This window comes from Cygnus olor, chromosome 5 (genome assembly GCF_009769625.2).
Source record: "Cygnus olor isolate bCygOlo1 chromosome 5, bCygOlo1.pri.v2, whole genome shotgun sequence".
NCBI classification, from domain to species: Eukaryota; Metazoa; Chordata; class Aves; order Anseriformes; family Anatidae; genus Cygnus; species Cygnus olor.
In genome coordinates, this window is record NC_049173.1 from 62,957,757 (window position 1) to 62,974,916 (window position 17,160).

Below are 17,160 nucleotides of genomic sequence, written 5' to 3' on the forward strand. Positions count from 1 at the left end.
ACCAAGATTATGTGAATTATGCTGACATTCATAGTTTGTGCTATGCATAATATGCTGGGACTTCTCAAAATTAATTCGTACGGAACAAAGTAGGAGGAGTTTTTAGCTTAGGCTATAGTTTTTCCATAAAATGCATGGCTGTCCTACTCATGATACTCTGGTATATATGGTTGTGTAAATATGTTTTGAAAATAAAACTGATGATTCCTTGTTTATGGTTTTAGGATATGGTTTTAAGCATAGGCACTACGAAGTCTAAATAAAGCTATTCAGCCTTCATGCTGCCACTGTTGATGATCAGTCTGGCAGAGCTTTAGTGTAAGGAAATGTGCTTCCTGCAATAGCTCAGCAACACATTAATATTCTGATGTTATTTTTGGACTGAAAGTTAGGAGCTGATATATTATTGGAAGGAGGAAAAGAGTTAGGAAACACCTCCCAGTTAGTCTAACACTTCATTTTTTTTTTACTGTAACTTTGCAATTTCTGGTTTATTTGAATCCCTTCTCTGCATGAATTATCTGAAATACTAAATTCTGCGATGTCTGCTTACTTCTTTTGCCTTCAAAGAGTTCTCAATTCATTCTCTTTCTTTCTTTGTCTCTCTCTCTTGTCTCTCTCTGTTTTTCTTTTTGGTGGGGTACCTTGAATCTCTCAAGCAGTGCAGGAGGCCGAACAGGAAGATGTAAAAGTGGTAGTGGATGCCCAAGCTCCAAAATCAACTAAAAAAGCCAAGGCAGCAGCTGCAAGCTGTCAGACTGGCAGCACCAGAAAGGAGAAAAAAGGGAAACACAAAGGTTAGCTGCATGCTGCTGAATGTCAAATGTTGAATTGACTGCAAAATACTTTTTTTTTTCGTTTTTAATTTCTTTGAATATCAATAATTTTCTGAAAATTGTCTGAAAGTGATATACGTAAATTTTTATGAGATTGGAAAATGTGTGTGACTTGGACCTGTCTCAGCATGTGTGTAGGAGGGCTGAAATTTGTAAACCAAGTATTTTCCAAAGGAGCATATTTATTAAAATTCTAGAGGAGTAAAAGTGTCCTGATGGAACAGATGCTGATGTTTTCCTGCAGTGTTAAAGAACTGAGAATCACCTTAAACCAATATATATTTTTTTCAATCTGCAAACGATGTAGTTTGGAGGATTGGCCTTAAATTGCAGTCATTCTGTCCAGGCTCTTACCGAGGTTTACGCTGCACAGCGTAGGGGTTAAGTGAGCATTTTGAAAATAAATTCAACAAAACCAAGTTAACATCCTCAAAGGGTTTCTTCAAGTTGTTCCTTCAGGGTTACTCTATCCTACCTGGCAAATGTATGTAAGGTGTTTGTATGAAAAATTTTCTGCGGTGACTTTGGGTCAGATTGGGTAGACAAAAGAAAAAGCTATTGATAATGACAAAAAGGTAGATAATATTATACATATATATAAAAGATATTTTATATATAAGCGCACACACACATAAAAGATAGATTTCTGTGCCAGAACATACAGTTTATTTGATGGCAGATGAGTAATGGAATTAGTAAATACCTTTCCAATAATTTGCAATTCTCCTGATTAGAATACGCTGTATTCTCATCCTAAGTATTTCAACAATCTCTCTGTTATTGCTTAAGTAAGAAAGTAGTGTCTGTCATTGATAAGTGTGTTTAATGATGATAATGACTAACAAAGGGAATTCTTGAGGTCAGAGTATAGGGCCTTATATATAGGAATTTTGCAGGACCAGAGCCTATCTTATTAAAATTCATTAAACCATATTGCAGCTTAATTCTTGAGATCTGAATCTACAGCTTCTCTATGTCTGTAGTCCCTCTGGGACTTGGTTAGACAGGCTTTAGTGTCTGGCCCTGAGGTAATGAATTTATTTATTTGTTCGAAGGAAAAAAAAAAAAAGTTGGTGTATACTGATACCTAGGCTTAAAATAATACGTGAAAGTCAAATGTAAAATTAACTGAATGTAAAAATTGTTGGCAAAATAAGTGAACAGAAAGCTAATGCTTCTGAACTGATCATGAACAGCAATTCCATTCCAGCACAGTAATGCAGAAGCCAAGTTTTATTCTGAAGTACATTATACAGGAGAATAAAAATCCTCTTGCTAGCTTAAAAGAAAACCTGTCTTAGGCTGTAACTGAGCATTGTGTGGTGTAATATTTAAATCATTACTGTATAACTTTGAGACTTTCCCTTTCCCTTTCCTTGGAGTTTAGTAACTGTGACAATGGTAGTAGCAAGGAGAGTTCTCTGGTTTGACTTTTCAGCTGAATGGTGTAGGGTGCCACGGTGTACTTTTTAGGTGCTGTTGTACTTTGACTTCCACTGGGAGCTAGAGTCAGTCTCCAGGTTTCACTCAGGCTTTTGCATGACCATACCCACAATAAACATAAGAGAAAATTGTTTGGATGCAAAAAGCCTGAACAACGTCCTCTGTAGCACTTATGTTGCCATTATACCAGCATTTCCTGAGAGCGGAAAATCAAAATCATGAAGGAAAACTGCTTAGGTAGTGTGGCCTGTGCACTGCACGTGTATCATGGGAAGAGTGAGTCCACACAGCAGCTTTGACACAAAAGAGCTGGGAAGCCCTGCGGGTGAAGCAATAGGAAACTGCTTTCAAGGGCAGCTGTGTCAATGTTTCAGTCCTATAATAAAGGAGTAGCCTCGGAACTTTTCTTGGGGGCCAGCATGAAGTTTAAGGTTTTTATCTCTTACAGTGTGTTTTATCACCTGTATTGACACTGTCCTGTAGACTTAGGGAGTGAAGTAGTGGAGTAGAGTGAAGTAATCTTGAGAGATTGTGGGTTATGTAGCTGCCAGAATCTTTAAAATCTCTTACATCACCACTAGCTGCTTGAGAAGAGATTTATGTTTGTGCTTGTGGATTATTTGAGGGGTGGAGGGGCAAATTGACCACTTGTGTTAACATTTTAGCAATCTAGATGTTTCATGCTGTAACTTTAGTGTGTTCTGTAAATGAACAGGCTGGATGCAGAGGGATGAATGCGCTTTATATGCTAAGACAGCATTTTAAAGGTTTCCGTTAGTATTTAGCTACAGTATTACTTTTCTGAGCATAGCAGAGCTCTTTGTGCTTGAAGAAAAAAAGAGTCTTTAGACCAGATTCTATGAATAGTAAGCTAAGTCAGACCAAAAATCATTGAATTATACATGAATAGCTCTTGAAGCTGTAGTGTAATGATTGGTCTTAGATGTGTAATGCCTTTTTAAGTGGCTTGAAGAATGATGAAGCTATGATCAGAACAATGTGCTAAAGATAAACGCGAGGGAAATATTAGGTTTAATGAAGTTACACTGACATAAGGCAAGAGAAGGATGTGGCTAATTGCTCATATAGCTGATTGTACCTCCTGAGTTAGGGGTCAGTGCATTTTGTAATTCTGTGATGGGTAGTATGGCGTTTATCAACTCTTTCTAAATCTGTGATTATTACTGGTATCTCACTGTTAATGACATATCCAATATAATCTGTGCCTATTTTTAGAAAGGAACATCATTTTTGTGGGAAGAAGCCTGCAAATGCAGTAAATTGGTTGTATTTTATAGTAGCTTAGCTCATTAAAGCGGTATTTCTGGAAGGTTTGGTCTCCAAGTTTATTGTTGGACATAATATTCAGTATTGGGAAAAAATACAAAATGAAACAAATTAATGTGTAAGATGGTGGAAATAGTGGATTGAACTCTGGCTTCATTTGTGACTTTCAAGATGCTAGGAAGGGTGAATAAGGATATTAGTGAATCTGGTGTATAGTGTTACTAGATAGTCCAACAGAAAAGTAATTTAAACAAGTGAAAACAGTTGCAACAGGTACCTACGAAAAGCAGGCACCCTGCATAGTACTACAAATACAAAACCCGAGCATCTTTAGATACTAAATACCTAGAGTATTCTTTCAGAATTAAGATTCCTGAAAGTATTATAGGCACATAGTAGTGTGGGGTGGTTTGGTTTTTTGTTTGTTTGTTGTTCTTTTTTTCCCAGTACATGTTTGTGAATTAAAGCTATCTGGTATAGTGTATTTTTGGCTTTGCACAGTGAATTGAGCAGAAACAAATCAGGAAGATAAAAAGAACTTTAAAAAAATAAATAAGCAGAAAACTATGCAAAGCCAGGACCTAATTCAAAGTGAATCTGATATGAAAATTCAGAAATCAGTCTGTGAAGTTTTTTTTCTAGCTGAACCCCTTGCACTTGCAGCATGTAAGTACGTTCTAGGAAACATATTACCTACTCCATTTATGAGAGTCAGAAAGCAAATGAGCTGCTCTGAAACACAGCACTTCTTCTGCCAGGATGGCTATTTCATGTTTTGATTTGGCTTGCTTCTTCCATGTTTCTTTTCTCTCTTTCACGCCTGTTTGTCTGTTTTGATTTGTGCATCCTGTCTCATTTTCATATGTAACAAGCAACTACATTAATGCTGGCTGACTCAGAAAGCAGCACCATTGGTTGGATAAGCATCATTTTTTCTCACTGTAACACTTCCTTTTCTGATGGGAATAAAAGAGTTTGTGTAGAGTAGATTTATCTTGGCTTCCCCCTGCATTAAAGAGAGTAGGAGGAACAAATTTGTTTCCACCAAGAAAAGCCCAGTTGTTTCCAGATCTGACAGCCTGTTCAGGCAATACTTTGGCAACGCATGAACTTGACTGGGAAGACATCATTTGGCCTCCACAAGATATAAATTTATGAAAGCACGATTCCTGCTACAGTTTTCTAGTTTTCAAGTTAAATGTAGATGCTTGGTGCTCAAGCACTTGCTTTTAAGTGACCTGATACTGTGTTAGCGAGAGTCCTTCCTTTAACTAAAATTTGGACTAAATCACCTCCAGATGTCCTTTCTTAACAAAATTTCTTTTTTTCTCCCCTTTCCTTAACAAGCAAATACCTTTGTGGTTTTGCATTTGCTTGAACCCATATTGATGGTTGCACAGCCCCTAAGAGAACAGATATATACTGAGAAATGGCTTATAAAATATTAACAACTACAATATACTTAAGGTTATGTGGTTCTACAAGTATAACAAAAATGCCCCCCCCCACTCCCTCCAAACATTCTCTCTTTTGAGGAGAGTTACACCCAACAGTGATTTTTCTCTCTCTCTTCCTTTTTTAAGCAAGGGAGTTCTAAATTTCTAAAAGATGTAATTTCCTGATACTTCATTCTAGCTATTTTATTAGAGCTTCCTGAGCAATCATTCTGAGAAATAACCTTTTTCATTTATTGATTTTTACAATATTACTTTCCTCTACTGTACCACTGTTCCAGAGGTAAACCTTATTATACTCAGTGTTCTAACTTCTGGATAGGTGTGGATTTCAAAAATGTAATCAACTCTTGTTTCGTCTTTTTAACATAAAAAGACTGCTTGAGACAATAAAAGCAGGAGGGTTTGCTTTCAGCTAAGTTCTTTAAAGGCTGGAAATTCTATTTGTTTTGGTGTCAGTTTAATAAAAGTAGATTTTTTCTGAGGATAAACTCCTTGTCTTTTGAAGCATTTGTGCTACCATCCCTAAGTTGGAGGAAGTGCTGCTCTGCAATTTGCAATTGCAGTTTTGCTGCTGGCTGCAGCCTTGAGTGTTATCCGTGTCGATATGACTTCTGTTTCAGACCAGTGTTTTGCCTAACCTGGTATCTTGCCTTTGAAGGCGCATTTAAAATCAGAAATGAAGAAAAATTTCTATAGTGTCAACTGCATTTGCTGTCAGCATGTTTGCAGAGGAAGGACCTGCCTGTTATAGAATCCCTGCATACAGCTGCTGAAGTCAGAAAGTGGCTTGAGGTCTTGGTCTTCCAGAGACCTCCTGCCTGCTTCAGCCACCTTTGTGGGTCTGATACTCAAAAGGCTTAAATACATTCTTAAAACTTAGTGTGTGAGCAATATAGCTGATTTCAAATGTTGAATTTGTCTTAAGTACTCTATAAAATGAAAACAGGAATTTTTCTTTCCTGCAGTTTCTCTTTGTACAGTGGGGACAGAAATACTTGTTTTCTATGCCATGTACCTTTCCTTATATGTATTCTCATTTGTTATTTAGCCACTGAACTCAATTAGTTGTCTCTGATGATATGTTTCTTTTTAGTTTCTTTCCTAATTTGCAGATGTCCTGTGAAGAAGTACTTAATTTACTATAATGGTTATTTTCAAATAATTTAGAAATCTGTCTTTTCATGTTGTCATAGGTACAGTAAAGATTCTTTGTAAATAATCAGTTAATCATTCTTTCCTGTACTTATAACCTTTTTTAAAAGAACCAAGAGTAAATAACATTTGCTGAATATCTTTTCGTAGCAAAATGTTTGCATGTATAAATACATGCAGGAACATGATGTATGTAAACACAATTTGATTCTTTTCTTGAAAGATCCAATTATTGGGGATTCATGTAGTACATAGTCCAATGATTTTATGCCTATAACTTGCTGCCAGGTGGGTTGTCAAATTTTGAATTTCTAACTAACTTATTCAAGACTAATAGTGGGCATTGTCTGCTGTTGTCTGTCAGCAGTATCATTCTTCATGTTTGTTCTGGTACTCATCTATAGGTAGTGGTCACTTATCAGTTGCCTCTCTAAGCTTTCCCTGGTCATACATAAATACATAGCTTGTTAATATGTAGTCCTTCCCTCCTTTTTGTCCAATCTCCCTGCTTCCCTCTCCCCCTCACTCCAAGTAAAAGCTTTAAAATGTTATTCTTTTTTGATTACCTCTTGAGCAATGAAAGATTTTGTCTATTATCAATACTGTCTGTAAGATTTTAGGTGCTAACATAATGCAGGTGTTGATAATAGTAGTTTGTAGGACGGAAATGCCACTGAATGTTAGTATATTTTTTTTATTATTATTATTACTTAATTTTTCATTTTGGGTATCTCTGGGTTTCCTCTGAGACATGACTATGTCATAGTTTACCGGAAGGCTCTTACTGAAGGGACTGATATTCTGGTGGTTGTTTCAGTCTCCTTCTTTCTCCCCTGCCCTCCTTCACAGTTGCCTAGAGGATAATATAAATAATTCCTTTTCTTCTTAACAGGTTTTCAAAGACATCACCATCGTTTTTTCTCTACCTGACTTTTGGGAAAAAATGTTGAAAATCATGAATCTAGCTATAAACTTTTTCTTTTTGGCACAGCCTGGTCATCTTCTTTGCCTTTTCTGACACCGTTCTCAAACAAGGAAGCTTATAGCTATAGACATGATGGTTTGCTTTTATTGCGCAGTGAACTATCTGTCCAGTAGGTGTGTGGAAGGACGAGAAGTCAGTGAGGCAAAGAAAGTGAGAACACAGAGAGAGATCCACCTCAAGTATCATAATTGTGCAGGCTTGAAAGTGCTTTCAGACGTTATGTTGATTATGGTAAAAATGTCTTTTGAATTATGACTTTCAAAATGGACATAACATGATAAATATAAAAGAAATGTGTATATATGTTTGCATTGAATACAATTTTACACATGCATATATAGCTGCATGAATGCATGCACACATACAAATATTAAATAGTTAATCCTGCATTTGCTGTGAACCATCTATAGCACCAAATATATTTGCTGTTTTTTTTTTATACAATACTATAATACAGCAGATGTTATTTTCTTTTTTTTTCTCTCTCTCTCTCTGGCTATATCTTCCATTCTCTTAAATGGGGTCACCAGCAGAACCATTCGTAATGCTTAATAACACACTCCACCAGTGTTGCACTCTTCAGAATGCTGAAATTGATTTTTCTTCTTTAAAAGTGTGACCTGCCAGGGTAGCCTTTGTCCTACTGCCTAATAGTACGCGATGTTCCTGACAGCACGGGATATGAGTGCAGCTGTTCTGCAGGCATCAGAAAGCAGCAGCCTCAGTGCAGTGTCTCGTGCCGTCAGAGGCATTTCCTTTGCCGCAGATCAGTATCTGCTTTGAAGAAGAATAATTAAGATGTTTTGTTCCCTTTGAAATGGGTTCTCAAAATTAGGTTTCTAGTGTCCAAAACTTAATAAGAGGCTAGATATGCACAAGGTATGAGCATTTTGTTAAATTTATGGGTGCTTAACACTTGAAATTCTGAGTATTATAGTAAGAACCTGACTTGAGGCAGTCACTTTAAAGTTGATGGATAAAGCTGTTAAAAATACTGCAGTGGATCTGAGCAGCTCTCTTGTCTGTTCTAGAGCACCTTTGCTGTAGTACTTATCCTGAAATAACTCCCTGTCAGTAAAAATGCAATTCTGTTCACTGCCATATTATACCTGCAACATTGGGAATTACGCTGTTCAATGTGTAACTTGTCCCTGCGAATGTACTATAGTGAAGAGTGTTTTTATTGCCCAAATATGTACGTGAATTTTTGAATGCCATAAACTCTTTAAGTTTCCATGTGTTAGTGTTTTTCTCAGTTTTACTGCTTAGTTAACTGCAGTCATTGCTTTTATAGGGTTTGCCGTTGTTGTTTTTCTGTACAATAAATGACCTGATGAAATTCCTTATGCTTGTATTGTAATAGAGATAAATAGAATGTTAAGTTTACCTTATCTGTAGCTTTCAGTGTGGTTTTTTTTGTTTGTTTGTTTGTTTGTTTTTCTTTTACTTCTTTTGGAACTAGAATCTTTAAGGTCCCTTACAACCCAAGCCATTCCTTGTTCTTTATTTAACTTGACTTAGCCTGTGTAAGATTAAAGTGTGGGTGTATGCAACATCTGTGTCACTGTATGAGTTAGAATGTTATTTAAGAAAAATGTCAACAGTGAACAGATTTGTGTTGTAAATTGTCAGACTTTTTGACATGGCAATCTGGTTGTCCAGTAAACTAGAATTCATTCAGACAGCATGCATTTTTGTAAAGCTGGATGCAGATTTTATATTTAGTTTTTAGTAATTTAGTAGCGAAGATTGTGGGTTGCACTTGTTTCCCAGAACAGAGTCTGCCAAGCCACAACAGCTCCTGAAAGATGACAACCAAGGTGAGAAGAGCAGGAGCTCTTATGCAGCAAACGGCATAAAAGGCCAACACTAAACTAATGGTATTCCAAACTTCAAAGAGGATACTGAAACTTCTGAAGAATTTGGAATGATTTGAAGAGTGGGGGATCTGAAGGCCAGGAAAACATGTGGAGACATAAAAACTTCAGTTCCTTTAATTGATCAAAGATAAGGTTAAGAGGTGCTTTGATGAGGACTGACTGCTGAAAGGGCAAGGTACTTGATAGTATAGGAGGTCTATTGCCTAACAGATGAAGGTGTAAAAATAATCAAGCAGCTAGAACTCAATCAAGCAGCCAGAACAGAGGGTAATTTATCATTAGAGCAATGGTTGTGGGGTTGCAGTGCATTCTGCATCACAAAGAGAGCCTGAAACTCAAAAGGCGATAGAAACAAAGTTCTACAAAGGCGATAGAAACATTTCCATCTACTTGATTTAGGTGTTCAAGGTTGGATGGACCTATTGTTAATTTGTTGTTAGTTTTATGGTAACTAAATTAGAATTTACAGGGTAGGTGTAGAATTTGTCAGATAAGGTTCTGCATGATGCAGCAGAGTCAATAATTCCTTCAGACCTTGAAATCTGAATTTGTGAAGTGTCAGTCACATCTTCTTTTGTTTTGTCTCTTTCTTTTCCACCTAACCTGAAAGTTTTTAAATACTTCTGCAGTGTTGAACTGCATCTTGTTAGGTGGTAGCACGATTAGTGCTGTTGCTGATAAAGTGGACCACTTTCTTTTCCATCTATGCTTCGCACCACAGTGGTAGTAACAGTAAGTATGGCGAAGTACAGTTAAGCATGCCAATGTATAATCCAGTTGTCTTTTAATGCAAGTTGACAGCTGCTGGCAAAAAGGGTTGAAATGGTAATCTTGGAGACTTCTGCTACATATCACAGTCTGAAAACGTAGCCCAACATGTAGTACTCCTTCTTACAGGATTTATTCTGCTCCATTTGGTCTGAGGAGCACCATATTCTTTTACTGAAATAGCTCTTTGTAATGCTTGCTAATTCTCCGTCACATTGCTTATTAACAAAGCTTTTAGAACAGCAGCAGCATACATGCTTAAGTTATTTACTGTCTGTAAATGGTGATAGTACCATTTCTATTGGTGCCAAAATGCATTTCCATATAGCTGGTTTAGTAATATTTACCATCACTTCATTTTAGCTAAGAGTGGCACATTTGCAATCTGATATTTCAATCTGCTGTCCTGAAGAAAGAAACGAAGTTAGTTTGTGATATGAATACTCCTTCCCCACCTCGTTTTCCTTTTTTTTTTTTTTTTTTTTCCATTTTCAGAGGCTAATTATGGCAGTAAGGAGGTAAAAAAAAAAAAAAATGTTTCTGGCTATCACCAGAACTCCTAGAATGGCAGCAAGGCTGAGGGTGGAAGGTGCCTCTGGGACAGTCTAGTCCCACACCCCTGCTCAGACCAGGTTGCCTAGGATCATGCCCAATCAGGTTTCAAGGAATATTTATTATCTTCAAATAGTTTCATTCTGGTCTTTTAACTGTATGGCAATTTACTAACTCAGTTGGCATATTTAGTCTTGTTAATCTGCTGATCTTCCTGTCATATGTGCTGTTAGATCTGCAGGTGAATTTTCCAGGTTTCTGAAACTTTGAAGAATTATTTCATAAATGGTAGCCTTTGTGTCTTACAGGGGATATGGCATAATCTGGGACTCAGGTTTATCTATTTCTGAACCAGTTGTGACCCCCTAGGAAAGCTGCGTCAGTTTTCTTTGCCTATCCTCTCCAATTGATTTCTGTTTAGTATTCAGTGCCTCTGGTGCATGGATGTGTTGCTTTCAGATGAGGAGTGCAGCAGTGACATTTTGATCACCTCTTGGAGATTCTAAAGTGCGGCAAGTGGGGAATGAGATTTTTGCCTTAGGGGTTATTTTAGTCTTGTTTAAGTCTAGAAAATATTATTAAATATGAGCACGTGATCTTTGTTTCTTAGAAAAGATGCTTTTTATGAGGGAAGGATTCTCTTTGCAGTAACTTCTTGACACAATGACAACCAAGGCTTTTGCTGTTGTCTGACAGGAATTGATGGCCCAGCTGCTTTTCAAGATGATGTTCAGAAGACAGGAAGTCAAGTGCAGATTCTCACTATTGGACAGTCTAGCCATGATGATGATGATGGAGAGAAGATGGCTAGTGGCCAACAACAGCAAAGCAAACAGGATCTTAGAACAGCAATGCAGAAAAAGGGTAAGTAGCCAAAGCCACCTTTGGATTCTCAATGCTTGTTTTATGTATGTTGACTCCTTTTCCTATTCTCAGGCTCAGCCCTAGCCTAAGCAGAGATCGGTACTCTGTGCTTCTCCCTTTCCAAGCCTTTTAGGCTTTGTCCTATTCTGTCTGTGAAAATAATGAAGTTCTCTCTTGTCCCAAGGAACAAGAGCCCTCCAGACTCTCAGGGATGCGGCATTCCCATCTGCAGTGCAGCGCTGCTTTTGAAGCACCAAGCAGATGCTAATACTCATATCCATCTGTTACATTTTGATATATGACTCTCAAAATCACATACCTGAGGGCTGAAGAAGAGTATGGAATAACAACATTTAAACTAGAATATTAATTTTAATTTTGCTGTCAGCTAAACTCTTCATAGTTTCACAATGTGTGTTCATGCTTGCAGAGGTCAAAATTACAAAACTGTGCATTCTGCAGCATTTCTCATGCATAGTTCTGAAATGCTCTGGATTTTATATTTTTTTCTGAAGGCATGCATGATTTGGGAGATAGATTGTGTATATACGCATTCATGCATCTATGCCTTCCTTCCTGCAGTGTTATTATGTCTTTTTAGACATTAACTGTAGGAAGGAAAAAATCCTAAAATCTTCACAAAGCTTTTACTGAAGGCTTTTACTTAGGGGTTGTTCTTCTTCAGTGTATAGCTTTTGAAGCTAAGATGGCCTGAGCCAAGAGTACTCTGATGCTTTAAGAATAAACTCCTTGTGTTTAAAGAGCAAAATATAAGTGCAAAGTTGACTCGTCTAAAATAGACTATTCATACCTAAATGCATGCTTCTTGTCTGCAGAGCAGTTCTCACTACGATTCATTTTTTCTGGGACATTACTCTGCAGATGTGAGCAACTTCAACTGAAATGGGCAGGTTTTATCCAAGTGGGGCACTTCCTGGGCATTTGAGTCAGAGGGATGTTGGCATGACTAACTAGTTCTGATCTGTGTGGTGATTGTGTTGCCTTAGACCATGGCTCAGAATTTTTAATAGCCAGGCACACTACTTGCTAAAGCTGGTTGACTTTAAAAAAAAAATTATCAACAGACTTCTCAAATTAGGTCAGAGCACTCAGGTTTTTACTCTGGGGTACGTTTCTATTTTTGATGTTTTTTCCAGGTTAACATATATTTTTATTCTCTCTTTTTTTTTTTTTTTCCCAATAAAACCAATATATAGTATGACCTTTTTTAACCTGTCTTTGAGTATACTCCTGATCAGAACAGAACACTGCTAAGGCTGATAGACTGGTATGCTTCAAACCTGTGGAGGGGCTTTTGTTTAAAAAGTGGAAGTGTTGGGGTTTACTGATTTTTGAGAACAGAGCTATCATCTGTGGGACACAAAGGTATTAAGACAAGACTGCAACTAGTAGTATCTCTATAAAATATTTTTACTTTGCATATGTGGTTTGCCACTTGATACTGGTAAAGGAGGCTTGATAGACTGTTTTGAGTATCCCAGAAGTCATGGGAACCTTTACATAAAACTAGGGCTTTTCATTAGTTTCTCACTCTTGCTTCATACTTCTGGCATGTCTTTATTGGCATGTCCCCATTGGTTTGAAAAAGCATTTAGAATTGCTGTCTCCCATTGGTCCTCCTCTTGCATGGAATAGGAGCAAAAGGAGAAAACCACAGAGGTGACTGCTAAGATGGGAAAGGGCAGGTCAAGTCCCATTAGATTTGTTTAGCCCTGATCTGTGCCCATTCTGCTTTTTGACTCTAACTTTGTGGAGAGAAGCCTCTCTCAGTACATGTGTTTCTCCTCACTGAGGTTCACCCGGCAAGTTCAGTTACAAGATGAAGAGGCCATAGGCTACTTGAATGTGAAGAGAATATGCCACTTGCAAGAAAATGCCAAATGTTTTATTTGATTTCTCCATCTGTTGGAAGTTGGCATAGCTAGAATCGTTTTCTTCCTGCAGAAGAAATATTCATCCTTTTGATTTCAGGAGTCTTAATATGTAGAGGTTGTTGCTGGCAAATGAGTCACTAGGACAGAGCCAGACTTCTGTAAGTTTTAACACTGAATAATTAACATTCAGTCTTCATGTTTATCAGTTTCCTCCATGTCTCTGTAAAGACTTGGAATGAGCAATTTGGTCTTAGTTCTTTGCCACCTGAAGTTACAGCTGTTTTGAAATTTAGGGAAGGAATAGATTTGATTTCTGGGATCAAGAACAACACAGGAGCTCTTTGAAGCATTCTCCCCCACGGGTCCTGAGTGGAGACTTTCTAAGACAGGCACAGATTTTCACCACCAAAATATTGGTGGTGAAATACATAGCATGAACGTAGAAATAAACCATTTGTCTATGCATGACAGCATATGCAAGTATGGCTTTTCTGCACAGATGCCAGCTGAAGAAATGGATTGCCTCTGTTAACCATGCATATTTGACTAGAACATCGGCTGTCATTATTAAGAAGTAATGTTTGCAATTAATGACTGTGTGATTAATAATGAGTGAGTTCTGCAGGCTTTAAAAATACCTATTGACCTGTGAACTCAGCCTTATCCTGCATAACCAGATCCTATTGAAACTTTTTGCTGTCATGCTAGATGGTGTAAATGCAGACTGGGGGAACTGAAGAAGTAGATAATGAGACCATTTGCAGTGCAGCTGAATGAAAAACAAAAATTGCATGTGCTTCTATTTCATTTCTATTTGCTCTTACTGCTTTGGTGTTATTTTATTATCCAGTATGCACCTAGTGTCAAAAGCTGTTTTAAAGGGATATGCATTCAAGTTATTGGAAGCAGCAGTAACATTAAAAAAAAAATATTGTGCTCTTTGATGTCTATTTTCTTCATACAGTTCCAAAATTTGATCTGAAGAAAACCATTATTGATACTGTCTCCAATATTTATATTTCTTACATTAGTTTGGTTCAGTCTCTGCTTGTTGCAGACCGAGCTCATATTCCAGAGACTAAGTTGCAGGAAAGTCTGATGTGTACTCGTGAAGTCACAGAAGAACCATTTAGATAGCCTGAGTAATATAATTAGGATGCACAGGGTTTTAGGTAGAATTTAGGCCATCCAACTATGAGTCTGAATACTTTTTTCAGTGTTACTGAATAAGTATTTGTGTAAAATCTGCGTATATCAGGTGTGTCTATCAGCTTATTTTGTGCATATTAGAATTCAAAAATAGGCCAAAAACTTACTGTGAAGGGCACGCCATTCACAGAAGTGTTTTTGCATGGATGGTAAGCTTGAGCTCTGAATGGGAGCTTTATGACTTTATTCAAAACACAACAAAGAAAGTGACAGCAGGTATAAGCAGGTGGAAGGTGAATTTGATTATGCAGAAAGACATGATGTCCCTAATTGAAAATTGTGGCAGCAGTTATTTGGCCCCATTGCGTAAGCCTTTAGTCCTGTGAGGAGTCAAGCTTGTTCACACACATAAGGGTTTGCAGAATCAAGCCCATGGATTTTTTCCTTTCCCAGATCCCCATGCAAATACATCCTGGTCCTCTTCCACCTCCCAATCCAGTCTTGTCGCCCTGGATCATGTTCCTGGTAAGTACAGAAGGAAAAAGTTAATTATGCCCATGCTTTTTAGCTCTGGAAATCTTTGCATTTTGTTTATCCTTCTGCATCAGACTTACCAACAGTGGAAATTCAGGACCAAGTTTTTTCTATTTTTTGGGGGGAGAAAAAAATGCTGCGTAGGTTGCCTCTGATATGTGAAACCTGAGTACAGGGTGGCTTCATCTGCATGATACTCCTTGAAGAACTAGGCCTGGCAAATGTCCCACCATTGACACTTTCTGCTGCCAAATCCTGTTTGATGTTCAAAGTTTTGTTCCCCTTTGAAATGTCTGAGGTTTTGAATTCTTTTAAAGTCAAATTTTTAAGTGCTCTGAGGCAGTTCCTGTGACCTGCACTGATACTGCTTTTTACATGAAATAAATATGCATAAGAACACTTCCTTAATGTGAATGTTTTCCTCTCACTGTTAAGATCTGTGCTTTATCCGATCTCATAGGAACAGTTAAAAGTGTGCTGTAGAAGGGTTTTTATTTTAATTGGTAAGGTTTCCAAATGGCTGTCATAGGTTGTCCACTCAGCTTCAATTTCAGGTTTAAGATTTTCGTTGTGTTTGAAGTACTTGATGGGATTTAGAAGATTTGAATTTAATTCCTAGCTGTATATTGTTCATGTATCAATGGGTACCTCAGTCCTCTCTGTGGAATGGAAACCATGCTATTTCCTTTCTCGTTTGCTGAAATGTGTTGGCTTCTCATGCAGGTGCTGTCTCAGCCATGTATTATTTGTACAGTGCCTCATATAGCAACCCCCCACACACACACACCCTGTCTCACCTGTAAGCCTAAAGGTGCAACAGTATAAATGGTATTTTACATCAAGTATGGGCAGATTCAGTGTATCAGTATTTCATAGGGCACTGCTTTCTCCTCAGGCATTTCAAGCAGCATGAATTTTGATGAGGAAGAGGATGAGGAAGATGAAGACAGCTCCAGCTCTTCACAGCTAAACAGTAACACCCGGCCTGGTTCTGCCACAAGCAAGAAATCCAATAAGGTAAGGAGTCAGTACCAAAGAAGGAGCATGTTGGTTTCTGTGTACTGCATCAATTCAGAGAACAGTCAGGACAGGCCTGGCTTTCCTGTTTTGTTCTCAGTATACACTAAAGCATCTCTGAAGTGATTTATTGTGATAGTTCTCAGTTCACAGAAGCAATGAAAATAATGACTAGGAGTAATGAATAGCAAATATTGTCTGAACTTAAATGAAGGGAAAGGTAAACAGTAAATATTTACCTTTCTGCCTCTTGTGGGTGCTCAGAAGGATCTATTGCTTTTTTCTCAACATTTTCCCATCCTGCTCTTGCTGCTACTATCTGAAGATAAAATAAGGCTTCAAAGTGTTCAAATATTCTACATCACGAGCTCTGGCTAAACCAGTTGATGGTGGCTCACTCTTTTATGTACTGCACCGACGTCTTGTCCCTTTTGGAGTTCTCTCTAGCTTAATCCATCTCTCACCATCCCATTTCTTCCTTTCATCAAAGACCATCACTGTTCTTGGATATGAACCTTCTCAAAAGAGAAACACATTGAGATGGGAAAGTGTGAGCCAGAGTCTGCTTTGTAACATTACAGCAATCTGATCGTGCAGCTGCCCTGTTCTTTGCCAGATATGTCTGTGTGCTCAGCATCAGTAGGATAGAGAACTTCTCTATGGGCCTTTGGTAGCCAAGAACTCAACCAATTGGATAGGGAGAGGTAGTTAGCTTGATAAGTTGCCTTAAAGCCACTGAGCTATCAGAACAGAAGAGACAATGTCCCTTTTTTTTTTTTTTTTTTTTTTTTAAGTGCAGCTGTCATCAAATGTCACTCTTTTGTACTTATAACCTTGTAACTCAAAGCTGAGGAAACCTGAGTTTTGTTTACTGTTTTAGGAAGCGGCCTCAGCCCCTAGTCCTTCCACAAATGAGCCTCTCATAGATGTCGATGACCTGGAGGAATTTGCTGTAAGACCTGCTCCACAGGGTGTCACCGTCAAATGCAGAATCACAAGAGACAAGAAAGGAATGGATCGAGGGATGTACCCTACATATTACCTCCATTTGGAAAGGGAGCATGGTAAAAAGGTCATAAAATACCTTGAATGGCATATCAGTTGCATCTGAATATATATTTAAAAAAAAAAAGTCTGAAAAAGTCTTACAAGGAAAATATAATCTTGTATTTTATATGCCTTTTCACTGAGTTCTGCCCTACTGTCTTTCAAAAGCAAAACACCAGTATGAGTTTGTTCTGCTGCCTTTCTTCATGTCTAATCTTTGGCCTTAAATAATCCATGCATGGCACCTTAATGTGACGGCAATCGGGGTGTTCTGCATTCTGTGGCCTGAAAAGC

The 17,160-nt window shown here is 37.8% G+C and overlaps 1 protein-coding gene across 1 annotated transcript in view; it reads left to right on the forward strand.

Moving 5' to 3' along the window:
- Nucleotides 1–17,160, forward strand: part of TUB (TUB bipartite transcription factor) — a 146,214-nt gene that overhangs the window by 115,334 nt on the left and 13,720 nt on the right. Inside the window, 4 exon segments of the mRNA XM_040559697.1 lie at nt 663–797; nt 11,057–11,224; nt 15,698–15,819; nt 16,700–16,891. Of these exon segments, the coding sequence (XP_040415631.1) occupies nt 663–797; nt 11,057–11,224; nt 15,698–15,819; nt 16,700–16,891 (617 nt within the window).